Consider the following 16,905-nt stretch of genomic DNA (forward strand, 5'->3'; position numbering starts at 1 on the left):
GCTAGACATAAATGATGCAGATATGTGACATGGTGACGTAGTGTGATGTCACAAAGTCACAGAATTAAAGGCGGGACTTGTGACGAGGCGTTTAAGGAGCAGTGTTTTCTGTGGGAGAGAGGAGCTCTGTTGGTGCGTACTTTGGCCTTTTTAACTTTCAGGATCTTTAACATGCACAAGAGCCCATAAAAACACTGAAGGAAAGGATAAAAATTAAAAAACATAATCGGTCTCCTTTATTCTGTAGGATATAGTAGGATGACACATACTTATTGCAGGTATCGTCATCCCATTATTTGTAAAAAAAAATGCAGAAAAAGAAAGAAAGTGCCACCATTTCTTTGTTTGTCCACCAGTAAGCACTGACAAGTTGTTGTTTTTTTTAAATTTTGACTGCGAAATGTCCCACTGAGTCACAATTCTCTTCAAAAACTGAAATCTTTATCAGAAAAGTTCACATTATGTGTATATGTAAAAATAAATACTGGCCAATATATTGTTTTAAAGAGTTTTTAAGCTCTCAAACAATGAGATGGTAAAAAGCCCTTATTGGTTGGGCTCTAATTTGGAGTTTTCCACAAATCACAGGAAAAGCAATCAAGCGAAAATAGGCTAATATCCCAACACACTGTCCGTACAAACAGCATGTTGAGTCTACACTGTAAAAAACTTTAGAGGTGCTGGTGGGTGGATTTTTGTTTCTAGTCTTTCTGCTAAGCCAGGTTAACCAGCTGCAAGCTATAGCTTCATGTTTACTATACAGACATGGGAGTGGCATTGATCTGATCTAACACTCGGTGAGAAAGCGAATATGCATATATTCAAAAATGTTAAAATATTCCTTTAAACTGCTGGACAAAATTGAACTGGGCAAACTTTCATATTTTTACATACTTTGACCGTCAAAAAGTTTCAGTCACCATCTTTCTTGATAAACAATATCACTTGGTCATGTGATGTTTTTTCATAACTGAACCGTGTGCCCCCAACTGCCCGGCAAACCCCCTCCTCTTTACACTGAAGTCAAACAAGATTCCCCATTACAGTTGACAGACAGACAGTAGGCACAAAGTTTAAAATAAAGGTCTTAAAGGGAATAAAAGCTTTGCAGTGAATGGTAAGGGAATTGTTAAGGAGAATACAAAGGAGTGGGATTTCTCGTGCATTTGTCTGCTAGGGATATCCCAGCCAAAGTTTCTCTATACATCAAAGGGCCGCCGCAAATAAAAGCACACTTGTCAGGGGCGAACAAACTGCCTCCTTTGTGCCTTCTACCAGCCAAATTCAGGCACACAAAGCCTTTGGATGTACAACACTGCAAAGAAGACATACTATTCAGATGACATGCTTTGCTCTCTGGTGGTTAGCTGTGTGCTTTTGTCTGCCCTGACCAGGACAGATATATAATATCACTGGATCAAAATCCTTTCAGTCCCTTTTACTCCCTGTTAAAGACTCCCGTTACACTCCCTCCCCCATACACTCCACTATTCTTTCTTTTCTTAAACAAAGTAAACTTGATGCAGCCAGATAACACTTGCAGCCCTCAGGCCTAATGCCCATAAATGAGTCTCAGGTTCATTCAGGTTTTTTAAGCAAAGAGCTTTATACAAACTGTGGTCAGACAGACTGGACACTTTTTCACTGTTGCCTCAGGAAATCTTTGTCCGTTTTGGTTTCCCGTTTCTTTCAACATCTGTCGTCTGTATCTTTGACATTCCTGCTAAATAAATCACTATCACTTGGAAAGTTTTTCCAAGACAAAAAAAAATAAGAAAGTCGTTTTACAGTGCGCATAAACACGGATATGACCCACAAAGTGAAAAACACTGAGCATGAATCAAAATGATTTGTGCACGTCTCCCGTGCCAAATCTTGCACTCATATAACTATACATCTATTTTAATTAGAGCAGCAACTAATGGTTATTTAATTTTCAATTAAGCTGCTGATTATTTTCTCATTTAATAGTTTGTGAATATATATGAAATATAAAATGATTGTAAAAAAAAAAAAATGCCAATCACCATTTCCCACAGTGAGAGCTGACATACTCAGATTGAATGCTTTGTCTAATCAGCAGTCCAAAACACAAAGATATTCTGGTTATTATCACAAAAACAACAAAGGCAGCAAATCTTTACATATGAGGAGCTTGAATTGAATCAATCAGTTGTAATATTTTGGATGTACTTCAGTTTGCTATGGAGTTTGTACCTATTGGTCAACAGATGTGTGAAGTACATTACTCCCCCATCAGCTGTGACAAGCAGGATAAAATGTTGGCAGTTAACGTGTCTATAAACTGATACTTTCACATTTGTATGTGTCATACGTACCATATTGCCATTTCTACAATACATGTTATATCACATTCACATTATATGACCTGACTGTCAGGTCTGAAGGTTGAGGTGAGGCTGCTACAGGCGAGAAGGCTGCCAAGCCAGTGAGTGCAGTTTGAGACTGCATTTTAACATTTGTAAGCATGATACCACTGAATATTTTTGAGGAGAGGTTGTTGACAATTTCCAGCCGTGTTTGTGATGACAAAAAAAAACAAAACAAAAAAACAGATATTTTTGACAGTGTAAGTGATTTCTGGACAGGTGTGAGGACAAATGGGTAGCGACAGATTTTCTGTAGCCTGAATATCATAAAGCTTATTATTAACCAATTTTTTTTCTGGGGTACAATATGCAACTTCTGCCACTAGGGGTCTCTCTATCGAACCAAAAAAAAGACATTTGCGAACTGTTGTGTGGGAGGGCTGGATGGAGCAGGGGGACAAGCAGCTACTCAGCTGCTCAGAGTCAGCTAGGGAGCTGTATGCAGAGCCAGACCTTCTGAAGAATAAACACCCAGAGTCACTTTGGATTCTGCTCTGATCTGGAGCTGTTTACCGACGGGAGGAGAGCTCAGAGATTACTTTTGAAGTTTTGGGATTAAAAAGTGGATTATCTTCACTCCCGTTTATCAACCTGACTGCAGCAACAATCTACGGAGGTTACCTCCATTGTCGGGTGTTTACATACTGTAATGATGACTGCCACCTGAAGCTAAGGGGGATGCTAAGGGGGATGTTCTTTGCTTCACGAAGACATTACAGAGAGGAGAGGGGAAACAACAGAGAGAACCTGAGTCTCTGGTGAGAGTTGAAAGTGAGTTGAGCTGAGCTGTACCCTGCAGCTGAAATGAGGTTCTAGTCACACAAAGGACAAATTAATTACGCCCACCGAAACCCTTCAAACACTTGGAACATGTCCTGACAAATATAAAAACAGAAACACCAGCCACATCCTAACTGAATTGATACAGGATTTTGGACATGGCTCTGGCTATAGCTACTTCTAATAAAAAAATATGTCCGATAAAAAATTGCAAATGGCACTGGCGACGCAGCCGAGGCGAAAAATAAGGACAAACTAGGCTAAATGCTTCTCGTACACTGATTCGGCTAGCTCAACAGCCAATCAGAATGAATTATCTCTCCGGCTCGATCTGCTGCTGATTCTATGCGCTCAATCGGCCAAAAAAACGCCACCAAGGGTCGACTTGTACCAACAATACGGGATAAACTGCAACAACTGGGGCGACAAATGCTCACAGACGGCCCCGACGTTGGCCAACGGCTGACTGTTAACCAGTCACAGGGATAATGGTATTATTTTTAAGTAGATCACTATCGAATAGAGACATATTGTCGAACCTGAGTGGTATTCAGTTAATCAACACGAACCACCAAGTTGTCACAGAATAGATTCATTTATGCTCCCTTTACATCCAAAAAATAGATACATAGAACCGTCACTGCCCACATATTTCCATGTGTCCTTCACGTAGCATGGATGTTACAATTGCATTGACCTTCTCCATTGTCCAGTCTCCTCCCAGTTGTTCTGTAGTAACTTGATGTGGTTGGGCGGAGTAACATCATACAGATGTTTAAAAACTTCTCACCAACTCGCATAGCTTTCCCTCAAAAAGTTCAACCGTTTTCAAAACTTCTTCCTCTTGTCCTGTGGTCGTTTCTCGCTTGAACTATTGGCTGCACTGCCCACCATGACTACCGGGGGTATTGCTCCATTGATCGGTATCCGTAAGCTTTCAGAAAATGTGCAGAAAAGGGATGAAATGAACGCAGAGTACGGACAGAAGGCTGTTGGGGTAGTTGCCAACCCTCTCCACCCCACATCATATGTACATGTGCACTTTGCGTGAGTGTGATGTGTGTGTCTCGTGCATCTGTTTCAAAGTTTGCTTTAGTTATTGAGGATTCCTGCTGATTCCAGAGCATTCAGACATTTAGTTTTGCTGTACATGCAATTAAACACATAATGAATAAAATACACTTGTTTGTCACCACAGTTATTATCACAGCGGCTCTTAGCTACCTTACAAAGCACATTTATTCCTCCTGCCAGTCTTGATTCTTTTCACTAAAGTGATATATTTACCCAAGAAACTAATTTCCGAGGAACACCTAATTATTGATTGGCTGGAAATATTATATAAAACCCAGTTTGATCACAGGAGCGGAGAGTCATTTAATTGTAAGGTGTGTGTGTGTGTGTGTGTGTGTGTGTGTGTGTGTGTGTGGCTGGGAAGTCAGAGTCTGACTTCAGTGGATTTTAATGACGTTATGTGCTATTTTTGCTTGGCTTTTTTTTTTTTTTATGTTTGAGAAAAACGTCAAGGCACACCTGAGCTCACTCAGAGGCACAATGGTGAGAACCACTGCTTCACTGCCTTATGAGATTTCAGCATGTTGAATAAAGCAAATCTCTGAGTGAATGCAATGACTCATCACCAGGGTCATTTGCCTTTCACTGCAAATGAGTGTGGGTGTCTGACTAACTTGCAGTTATAAGCTGGATATTGTTTTTTAATCATTGAAGAGAGAGAGAGAGGGTGGGAAAGAGAGACCTCGTGTTTGTGTTCATGTGTACAGTACGTATGAAAGAGTGTGAGAGTGTGTGTTTGCGTGGCAGCATGTACAGTATGTGTGTCACGCAGACTCAAACTGAAGGCCACATTTTGAGTCTCTGATGAGACTCATCAGCGCCCAGAGCCACGCGTGTTATTTATCAAACAGCTGCTTTGGCCTGGAAGTGCAGTTTCCTGTCATCTGATGGAGACCCTCTGCGTGTCTCTCGCCTACATGGATTTGGGGGAGGAACTGGCAATAAGTGGGAGGAGATATGATAAGTGTGGTTCCCACACTTTAAAAAAGGTTTTCAGTGGAAGATTTATCATCTCTACGAAGCAGTTTTTTTAAAAAAAAAAACATTAAAGGTAGGCAGGAGGAAATCTAATTAAGTTCTATCTGCAGAAATCCAGCCCACATATAGCTACTATAATATCCAGTGGTGTACCAGGACAAATTCACATAACAACATTTAAATGTGTAATAAAACTTTTTACTTGAATATTCTTATTTGTTTCAAGATGCAAGACACAAAGCAAAACAGATATATACAGATATTTACCTTATAAAAACCTTATCACATACTTTAACCCCTAAGTTGAATTTTGCATGAAAAGTGATATTATTTACAATATGATGCTTAACGAGAACACAAATATATACGGTAACCAGTAACACTTTCTTGTCACTTGTCTGTGACCCCTAGGTGTTCCTCAGAGCTACTTATTGTAGCCAAATTATTGTTTGCTAATATTTATTATCATTTTTTTATTTTAAAGTTTGAAAAAAAAAATGTAACTGTCTGAAAACACAGTACACATCAACATAAATAAAACATATTATAGGCATTATCACAACATTGATGATAGTCTACCCATCATTCCTTGTGCAATCATGTAAGCAAGTTAACGTAACTGATCACTAAATTACTGTGCATAGCAAACTATGTGTTATTGGAACATATTGGCCAGTTTTTTGTATAATCTTCCCCAGTGTACAGATGATCTTGCAAGCCACAATGAATTGTTTCCTAACATATCGAGCAAGCGACTCTGAGATATTCACCTCAGAAACCATTGAAGAAATTACAGAGGGTGAGGCTAACGCACATATTGTTAACTATGCTTCTGCTACTGACTTGTTTATACGCTGCACTATAGGTGTTATTGTAGGTCCAGTTTAACATTCAACAGAATTGTATACAACATATGTAGTAGGCTGTCCCTGTTCATCTCTCTATCAGTTATAGGGGACTTAGCATGAAAAACGTTGAAGACACCTGTTTTGGAGTGTGAACGCTTCTAAAGCCTTGAAAGTGCCACCTGTGCGTCAGTTCTTGTGATACTTTGTCACCTACACTTGGTGCGTCAGACACCGGAAATATCACTCAAAATCATTTTCCCAGAAACCTCCCAGGTGACATACCTGAGAAAGGGCATCGGATCAGAGAACGCTCCTATGTGTTGTTCTGCAGGGTGTGGTCAAACAACACATTTTATCACTTTAATTTGGAGGACTTCATGCTTTTCTCAGTTATACCAGTTATACTGGTTGATTTGACCTCAGCTCAGGTTAAAGTTGGGTGGAGATATGGAGAGATATAGAGTTAGGACATTTTCAATGCTTGGAGGGGCATAACAATATCGAATATGAATCATCAGCTCAAAAGATGAGCAACTGCATTATTCTGGGTCAATTTTGGATACATTTCACGACTATGTTGTGATATTTTGTTGTGATTTAGTTTTGCCACAGCTCAGATTTGACTCCAACTTGCTAATTCTCCAGAGCAATAGTGGCCGAGGCATCAGTTGTACTGAACTGACAAAACAAACAAACATTTCTCAGTAATGGAGATGAAGTAGTTAAAACACAAGAAAACACCTTTTGTTAAATTATCAATGAGATGATAATAAACAAATGAAATTAAAGTGAGATGAGCAAAGTATTTGTTTGTACTAATAGAATATTTAAGGTGTTAAGTTGTAGTTCCCTAACAGGTGCAACAAATCCAACAGGAGAGTGATGCAGATGTGAATTAAGCACAGTCTGTACACGCCCACACAGCCCTGAGAGGAGGTCTAATCTGGCAGAACAAGCAACAACACCTGTGTGGGCAATGTAAAGCTCAAACTTTATAAGAAACAGGACAAACTAGGCCTGTGTAAAAAGTTTTCAATTGTAGAATTAAAAGGAGGTCAGGATGTATAATGAGTATAAGGTGTTGCAGGTGGACTTCCTCACTACTGACAAATTAACTGGGCTACACACTAGCGCACAGTCAACCACCGTCGTCTGTGAGAGATTTACGTTCCTTAGCATTTAGCACTGTTGCCCTACAGGTACTATGTACTCAGTCAAAACACGGCAGTGGTTCCCAACCTGGTGGTTCTGAGAAAGGTCCTAGAAGTCACCTGAAAACTATTTTTCCTACCACACAAAAGTATTTTTATCTCGTTATACTGGCTTTTTATTTTGAATTGCTGGATGTATTAGGCAAGTGGATGCAGCTTTGAATGTGTCATGGGTAAAAAATGTTAGAAAACACTCTTCTACCCATTTTATTTGCCCCCAAAGGTGTGCATGCTGGATATTAGTGGTAGTATTCCCACCATTTGCAGCGCTGACTTCAAATATATCCTGGCCCTGCCTGCTGCTTACATTTATTATAGGAGAAATGCGAAGGACATATTTTGCCACAGGGAGTAATAAAGTCGAATTTAAAGGTGCAGTAAGAGATAATTCATTAATGACTACAATTTCCAGGTTGAAAAATACCAATACTTTGGCATGCACAGTGTCTTGACAACCTGGAAAGGAGAGTCAACAATCAACTGTCTTTCTCCAGAATTGCCCACATGCGCTGACATGCTCGTGCAGCCGGCCTGCCTATCAAAACAACAATCAGAGAAGCTCAGATTACAACACAGACAGAGGGAGTGTGCCTTCATTCTCTATTCAGGACACTAAGACTGTTCAGACTACCAGCCCAAATCCGCTTTTTGGCATATCCAGATTGTATCCGGATTGATTTTGAGGAAGTCTGGACTGCAAAGAAACACATGAAACCACATTTTATCTGGAGGTGGTTTGATATGTGATTCAAATCAGATTTCTACAGATGCGTCTCAGTCCGACCATCTGGCCGCTCATAACGGATTTAAAAGGGTCTTTTGTGTCACTCGAAATGCGACACATAAGGGTGACGTCAAATCCAGAGAGACGGAATTGAATCAGAGCGGCTGAGCAGAATTCAGGCTGCTACTAGCAGAGCGGCATGAAGACAACACAGACAACAACAGTCTGTGGAGTCACGCTGCTCCGTGACTTGATTGAACATTCTTCCATGTTGGGAAGCTGCGTGATTCAAGAAACAAATCAGATTTGCCTACTGTCTGAACATAGCCTGTTACTCCACCATGTCTTTTAATGATCACTGCCTGCAGCATCTTTTCGACCATCCAACCTGACCCACCGGACCGCAACAGGGGGAGAGGAAGAGAGACAGGATAAAAGTAATGGTAATGCAGTTTGGACTTAAGGCTGCTCCTGGCTGCTGTCCGCTCGCAGGAAAATGAAACGGACAACGGGACTCAACAATGTGAAATCAGACTGTTGTGCCTACATCTTTACAGAGAACTTTCTCCACCACAACATCCCGGATCGAGCTGTAATCGATGTGCGGACCGTGTTCTGAGCCGACAGAGTGCAGGACGAGGAGAGGTGGACTCGACTGCGTTTACGTTATTGATGCCTTGTGCTCAAATGCAGTCAAAGCAGTGTTTACCTGAACCCTGAACACAGAAAATAGCTATTTGCTCAAGATATCATATATTGCACCTTTAAATCAAGGAAATGTAGACAAAGCTCTCATAAATGTAACGCTCCATTAGTGACAAACTTAGCAGAATAACCAGCCCAAGCAAATACGACAGAGCAACAGGCTGCTGCAAACTGATTGAGAATCAAGAGAGGACCAACAGGATGTTCGAAGGAAACAGGTGTGAAGGACTGCCGGGAAACAAAAAATAATTTGAATGCCTGCATGCTCCCTAACCATCCTAAAGAGGTGGAGTCACCCTTCCACTCATTTTTTTCTGGAAGTTGCGGTAAAGGGTAATGAGCATACACTCATACACTGATAATACCAGTAGGTTTGGGACTTAACCCTGTCTCCATGGCAATTGGTGCAATGATGACAAATTTGCTGTTTCAATAAACATTCTGGAGCCTTAACGGATGTCTCACCGTTGTGTGTTTTAGTGATATAGTCATTCATGTGTAATACAGAAGGGACACATTAACACAGGGGGATATTTTACGCTGTGTGTCTGAATAAAACAGAATTGGTTTGTCAGAGTTTGTATTTGCGGTCTGTTGGTTCAGACTGTAAGTCAGCAAAGTACTTCAGTAGACTCTGCAAATCGTGAAATGTTTATTTGCAAGGCTACCTGCACCATACAGCTCATTCTCCTGAGGATGAGTCATCCACAGGCTACATACAGTACATCTGAGGTGGGCTTTGGATAAGCTCCTGGAGGAGAATCTAGAGGGGCAAAGAACACTGCTGAGCCATCACAGCTGTACTGATTTTCTGTCACATTGTTTCACAACAGGAGACATTACCTGGTAAAGGAAACTGTAAATCTCACCCAACCCCCACTACAACCACTGCACAAGGTCCTGCCAACAGTCAGCTGTGTATTGATAAAGGGAGCCAGGTATTTGCTGCCACATTGTTTTCTCACAAAATTTGTTTGCAGAGTTAGACGTAGAGGGAGACTGAACACTTCTGAAAACAAACTGAATAAGGAAGACGAACAGACACATTGCTAAATATACACATTATCAAATACATTTCTCTTGTAGATATCAGACAAAATAATCAACTGAGGATAAAAGACATTGTGTGCCATCTTGTTTTCTTTGATGTCTCTTCCTTTCTGTAGTGGACAGACAGTATACATATGATGTCCCTGAGGATGGATGTTACCTCAGCTCAACAAGGCCACGTCTTTTCAAAGTCCAAACAACAAACAACTTCTTTGTTGTGTTTATGTTTCTTTTATGACACGGTTATGTAAAAAAATCACCTAAGGCTTAAGGCTGTTTTAAAAACAGAAAAACAAATGATTATTTTTTATTTATTGATACAATTTTTTCTTTCTTCTTTAACTGTTTTGTCCATAAAATGTCATAAAACCAACTCCAGCTCTTGAAATGTCTATTTTTGTCAAAATCAAAAACAGAAAAGTACTACATTCTTACAATAGGGGTTTATTTTGCTTGATAAATCACAGATTAAAAAGAATTGCTGGTCGTTAATTTGATTTTCTGACGACTGACTAATAATGCCGGCACTGGTTTAAATCTCTGCAGGAGTGCAAGTTTGTCAAGGCTTACCTTATCCAGAATCGCTCTGTCTGATCAACTTTTCTCCCCAATTGTGCTCGAAATTTGTGGACAATAAAGCTAATTTTTATTTTATATACTTCTGTGTCTATTCCTTTGCTTCCCACTGTTGGATGTACTGGACACAAATGTACCTGCTGTCAACAGCAATCCTCTTGGCCCTGTTTTACATGCCAAATTCAGAGTGCATCCCAGGAATTTCCATAACCCCCATTTAAATATTTGCATTTAGCATCACGGGACGGGGCAATGAGCAAAAGCAACTCGTTTATGCCTTGCTTATGATGCTATTTTTTTCAACAAAAAATTCCAATACCTTGTAAAAATGTTCCAATTTGATCTAATCTTTCTTTTGCTTCTGTTTTGATTTGATTGAACTATCTGAAAATGCATCAGTGCAGAAGAGCGAAAAGTTAATAAATACCAAGGCTTCCCTTGACAATTATTTAAAGCACCATTTTTAATCTGAAATATTAATCTTCATTTCACAGTAAGCTGTGGGGACACATTGAGCATTTATTTTCAGGTGACATATCGATATAATTTAAGGCTAACAGAGGTAAAACACAAGGCAGCAAGCGACACTATTAGTGGTAAAAGGACAGACAGTGCTGGTGGTCACCTCTCGACGAGTTATTCCGCTATGACATATTGCTGTAAGATATCGGGTCATCTAATTAGACAGGGGACGAAAAGTTCACAGCTGTGACGTGCTGCCTTGTGGGAGTCAGGAACACTGTAGGAGGGATCATATGCTTTTTAACTGTGTGTGGAAGTCGGTGTCTCTCATCATGTCCATGCACAAGAATAAATTCAAACACTGGATTGAACAAAACAAACCAAAATTCACATTCAAGGTTTCTTGAGAAGTATGATAAAGAATCAGAATTAATTGTGCTTTATGTGTGAGTGTTGGAGTGATGGTATCTGGGGGTGTGATGGGTTAAATGTTGCAAAAGCAAATGCTGACGTTTCACCTACATATAGAATCGTTGCTTTAAGCAGCCTCGTCTGTTGTCTATGTTTATAACCACTCATCTCTGACTCTGCGTGGGGTTCAGGAAAGGTAATTATCTCTGTGATCAGGAGCAAAAAAATACAACAATGAAATCAAAATGATCTAAGATGTGCTCCGGTGACTTGGCGATGAAAATAAGACTCCTACATGTAGTAACATAATGACAATCAATTAAAAGTGCTCTGACTTGAGGGCAAAATGCCATTAAAGTCACTGTGATCTTTGTTGAACAATACAAAAATAGAGTTCACAACTTTGTGACGCATTTGCACAGAGGTGTTTTTTACTAACAAATCACAACACATAGCATGTAATGTCTCTCAGGGAGGCAAGATAAAACAATGGGTCCGACATGATCTGAGATTCTACCTGCAGTTGCTAAGCAACACCCACCTCCAACCTCTCAATCTGTCCCATTGGTCAGCAGGAAAAACGCAAAAGGCGCCCCATTGGCTAAGAGAAAGTTAATAAACTTTAGCCAAGACCTGCCTCCCTGTGTGCGCACACACACTCTCTCCCTCTCTCTCTCTCTCACACACACAATGAAGAGATTCTTGTGAATGAGAGCATGAGAGGGTGTCAGTGCTTGCGCAGTACAGTGCTGATATATGCATTGAGCTCCTGAGCTAAAAATAAAGATCACACTGAATGCTGTGGCACTGAAAGTTGCAAGACTGAATTCAAAGTGACAAGTCTAGTTCTCTCCAGACAGAGCAATGAGGTCCCACCCTCATCATAGATCCAGGAGGTATTTTTTGACGTTCGATTTTTAGGATAGAATTCTAATAAAAGATTGTTCCCAGCGATTCGTCACATGTGATCAGGCTAAAAATGTAGCATAGGAAATCCTGAAATATCTTTCAAATACAGTTTAAAAGTGGCATTATCAGTGGTTCCCAGTCAGACGAGCTCAGGTTACCTTCATCCGTAGAGTCATGCTTGTTTGAATGGATGTAAACTTGATGCTATTTAAAACTGTTTATTGCTATAAAAAAGTGGATATTGTCATAATACAGGCCTATCATTTTTTTTTATATCTGTTGCTCTTTTAGCTACATATTTTCACTGTTTATTTATTATGCCAACTTTATCATTAAACAGGAATTTCAACCAATGACTCATTACATTTAGCCAATGCAACCATTTTTTTCTTTTTTTCTATAACAACCATTTATTCATTACTTTTTTCATAACTTAAGCTAATTACCTTCGCCTAGGAGCTTTTTCACTCATGCTCGTTTGTTGGTTGGTTTGTGAGCAGGATTACACACAAACTACTGAATGGATTTTGATGAAACTTGGATGGAGGATGGGTCTCAGCCCAGAATAGACCTCATTATCTTTTGGTGCGGATCCAGATAAAGAAAATGATCCAGGAAAAAATCACTAGCTAGCTAGCAAACATTAACATTGCTAATACAAGCAACGTTAACTAGCTAACATTAGGGCAGTACAATTTACTCGGCGCATACTGTAGAACTCAGCCATTCTTCCGTTTTTTTCCACAAACCGGCAACTACCAAGCCTGACGAAACATAGATACAACGTGAAACCATCAACTACATATTGTATTGGCCAACAAACCTTGGTAGACGCTGAAACCAACCATCAGAATTCTTACACAGGGATAAACAAAACAATCATTTTGGATCCGAGAAAATGTTTTAAATTATTAATTCACAATCATAATAATGCTTATAATGTTACCTTTCCACGAGCTCTGTAGATGTATTACTGTAAAAAGTGATTTGTCAACATAAATGTTGTCAATACAACGGGAGAAACTTTACTGCACGTATTCAGTAGGCCGTATAACCAGGAAGTAAACCCGGAAGCAAGAAAACTTTTCGGGTGTATGCGCGAGGTAGGCATTTCTCTTTGGACTGAATAGGTGCATTCTTTAGGTTCACCATCTAGTTCTATTTTAAATCTATAAGCGTCCAGGTTTAGTTCCTTTCTGTTCACTATCATGTTCTGAAACTTTTGGGGGCTACGTGGCAATTTTTAGCTACAATACCACAAGTGGCCACTGGGTAAAACTGTAAGCAAGGCTGAGTGGCACCATTGTATCCAGGCCTAAATTGTAGACTCATGATTTTAACACTTTATTCATTACTTTTAGCTCTTCTCTTTCACTCTAGGGGGACAAGTAGACCCACCATTTAATAGTCTTTTGTTTAAATCAAAATTTTAGTTTTTTTCAAATTAACTGAGCCACTCAAATATCTTTCCACGGAAGCCCTGGCAACTGCAGAAATACCCCCTGGGGTTCACATATTTTGGCAAAAAGGCTAATTGCCAATTAATATCTATATCTACGCTTTGCTTTTTGAAAAATAATTTTAACTGAAGTTTCAGACAGCAGTGATTGAGTTAGTGGTAACACAAGTTCTGAGTCTTGTGTTCTGTTAAATGGTGAAATACATTTATCATCCAGAATCCCCACGAGGCATCGGCAGAGACAAAAAGCATCCTATCAATCACTGCACTCGAGGCTCACCCATCTTCCTAAAATGTATCAAACGGTTGCTTTTTCAATACGAAGACAACGAGAAAGTTATCTTTGTGAGTTATGCTGTGAGTCACTCCCAGGTCAGTTCAATTTTTCTTGCCATTTTATTTTTCACCTTCGCTGAGCCTGTCTAACGTCACTTATTTATTGTTGGAACATCTTGTAACCCACACTTCATTGAAGACCACATTCAGACTCAACATCAATAGCACAAAAACACACATTGCATCTTAGAAAGGGATTTATTCATCAAAGAACAGCCATAGATTCTGTTACAAGCACTTTTATTATGAAATATCAATAACCCCATGTTATTATATGTACAAGACAAAAAGAGAATAAAACATAAAAACACAAACAGCTCAGTGAAGAGCTTCAGTTTTTTTTCTATAACTCCATCTGAGGTCATGTGTAGTCTACCTCTGATATTAGCTGCCCTGTCAAATGTCACCTACCAGGCTGATTATGGTTTAAGAGGATAGTACATAACGTATGACAAACACGAAACATCCACAGGACATGTTGCTTTATTTCTTGCTGTTAGTGCGTACAAGGTTGGCTTAAAAATGACAAAAATCGGAAAGGACACGTCAAAATACCTTAAACGATCAAAAGAAAAGTCTAAACAGATGACCAATAACTATACAACATTTATATACAGTCAAGTAGAGTTCAATCAAAGATTGATCAAAGAGCATAACAAAACAATGCAACTTCACTGCACTTCATTTTATTTCATTAGCAGTTGTGTTGGAAAAAACGACCCGATGGCCACATCTTCTGAGGCCTTAGAAAATAACTAGGAATGAAAAATATGGACGGAAAACAGTGGATAGTGAAAATGTCCATACAGGCAAAATGGTCTAAACACGATGTGGCTTTACATCCGTTTGGTCACTCGTTTGAACTGCTGAGATGTCTTATAGAAAATTGACTTGGATTTTTGAGGTTCAAGAAGGCTGAGATTTCCTTCTGAAATGCTCCTCACAACTCTTCGTGCCTTGTTCTCCTCTGAACCTGAGGACAGACACCAGATAAGGAATCGTATCAAGAATGAGCAGAATATAAAGTTAAAGTATTGTTTTTCAATTGTTATGAAAGTATATGTACTCTGTCTTTAGTGTGTTTTCTTGTGTTGACACTTGCCAGCAAAACGTTGCACTCTGAGTGGTTTCCGCGACACCGTGGGGTCTTTCTTTATACGCTTAGGTGCAGAGAAACCCTGTGTTAACTCTTCTCGGATGCTGCTACAGTGAATGAAACAGAAGGAGGAAATTAAACAAAAATTAATCAAAAGTACCTCATCATCTAGAAACATGATTCCCTTCTCATAACATTCAGAACTGGCCATTAATGTTGTTATTTTGGTTGACAGTTCTGCATAGCTTTAGTCCAGACCCAAATAATTATAAATGTGTCAGAGCAGATTGTTGAATCCACTGCCACTGATTTACATGAATGTAAGTTAAAATCCAGTGGCGCATTACCGGTTTAATTTACGCTTTCCTTGTGCAGCAGACGTCATGTCCATGTAGGTCGGGTTGGCTCGTCTCGCTTCTTGTAAAGACGGGATCTGTTGTCTACAGAAGAAAGTTTCACATCACCATGACATCTCGCTGTTTGGACTTCACGTGGGAATTAACATTCTCCTTTGTATTCAAAATCAGACCACTAAAAATAAAATAAAACTTGTGTCAAATCTCAAGATTTGATATTTGATGCTTCATTTTGATGCACTTGCATTCAGAATTTTGATTATGCAGCTTTTGTTGAGTCTCTGATAACTTTGAAGCAGTATTTTATTTTACCATGGCACCTTCAGGTATATAAATGAGTAAATCAATATTTTAGCCAGACCTTGAGATTTCTCATATTGCGTTTCTGTTTTTAATTTTCTCACTCACTTGGAGTCACTTTTTCCTTCCTCTGGAGTCCCTGTGTGCTAGACTTTGCATGAACCCTGTCCAGGAAACTGCCACTCAACCACCTCGCAGTTCCAGGAATCGATTTTCTACAGTTGGAAGAGTAAAACTAATGCAAGTTTCTTACAGTAGACTTGCACAGAGAAATATTTACTAAATGTGTAATTTGTTTCCTGCAATCTAAATGTAACAGTTTTCCTTTGAGATTTGACAAGGTGCTAAGTGCTCTCATAAAGTCGAGATTACTCTGATCTTCAGTATATCATGAAAAACTCCTTATGAAACACTATGTTTGGGGGGAAGCAGAGATTTTTCAAGCAATTTGATTTATTTGTGTCACGATTTTATTGACTGAGGCGATGAATTTTGATTTTGAGTTTGGCTCGGAAAAAATGTATGCAAAATTAAAATGATTAGACTCAATGTGTCACTGTGAAGGCTCCTCTGTTGGCAGCATCATTCACTTACACACACTGCTGCTTGATGGAAATTTCTAGCTAAAGACACCATCAGCTCAGCTGACTGAAGCTTCCTGGCCCAATGTTCCAGTCTGGAAACCTGCTGCTGGTGAGAAGGCTTTCACTACTTACACTCTAGTCTTCGTTTTTGTTTTGAATAAGGTTTGGGGGATTTACCATTTTTGAATGGTTTAGTTACCATTCAGACTGTCTTTTACACATAATGCCTTGAAAAGTGTTCAGTTTTAAGATAGTTTTTAAAGATTTTATAGAACTGATTTGAAATATTTCTTCACTAGTTCCCCCTGAACCAATTTTTAAATAATGCAATAGATGAATTTAATAAATAAAATATTTTCATTATGCAATTCTTAAAATTTTTGTGTACTGCACTGAGGCTTGCTTAAAATTTTTATAATTTATGCTTTCGGGGAGCAATGTTTAATTCAAAATGTGTTGTACAAGAACGGTCTGGGTTGAATACTGAACCAACACTAAATCATGGTGCTGGTGTTAGAGCGTTAGGCATTTCACCAAGATTAGCATGGGTGACACAAGGAGTGCTTTTCCCTTTGAACCAATTTTCTTAAGAAACATCAAGAAAAACAAGCGGGTATGTCCCTGATGTTCACACATCAATTAAGAGAGTTAATGAC

At 39.3% G+C, this 16,905-nt stretch overlaps 1 protein-coding gene across 2 annotated transcripts in view; it reads right to left on the reverse strand.

Moving 5' to 3' along the window:
• Positions 1-14,136: 14,136 nt before the first annotated feature.
• kif18a (kinesin family member 18A) overlaps positions 14,137-16,905 on the reverse strand; it is a 29,755-nt gene continuing 26,986 nt past the window's right edge. Inside the window, exons 16-18 of one of the 2 annotated variants that reach the window (XM_073464709.1) lie at positions 15,357-15,449; positions 15,016-15,113; positions 14,137-14,886 (exon numbers count right to left, since the gene is read on the reverse strand). In XM_073464709.1, the coding sequence (XP_073320810.1) occupies positions 14,750-14,886; positions 15,016-15,113; positions 15,357-15,449 (328 nt within the window). In that variant the 3' untranslated portion in view covers positions 14,137-14,749. Of the gene's footprint in view, positions 14,887-15,015; positions 15,117-15,356; positions 15,450-16,905 lie in introns of both variants that reach the window. The other variant, XM_073464707.1, reaches the window with a different exon arrangement.

This window comes from Pagrus major, chromosome 4 (genome assembly GCF_040436345.1).
Source record: "Pagrus major chromosome 4, Pma_NU_1.0".
Classification (NCBI taxonomy): domain Eukaryota; kingdom Metazoa; phylum Chordata; class Actinopteri; order Spariformes; family Sparidae; genus Pagrus; species Pagrus major.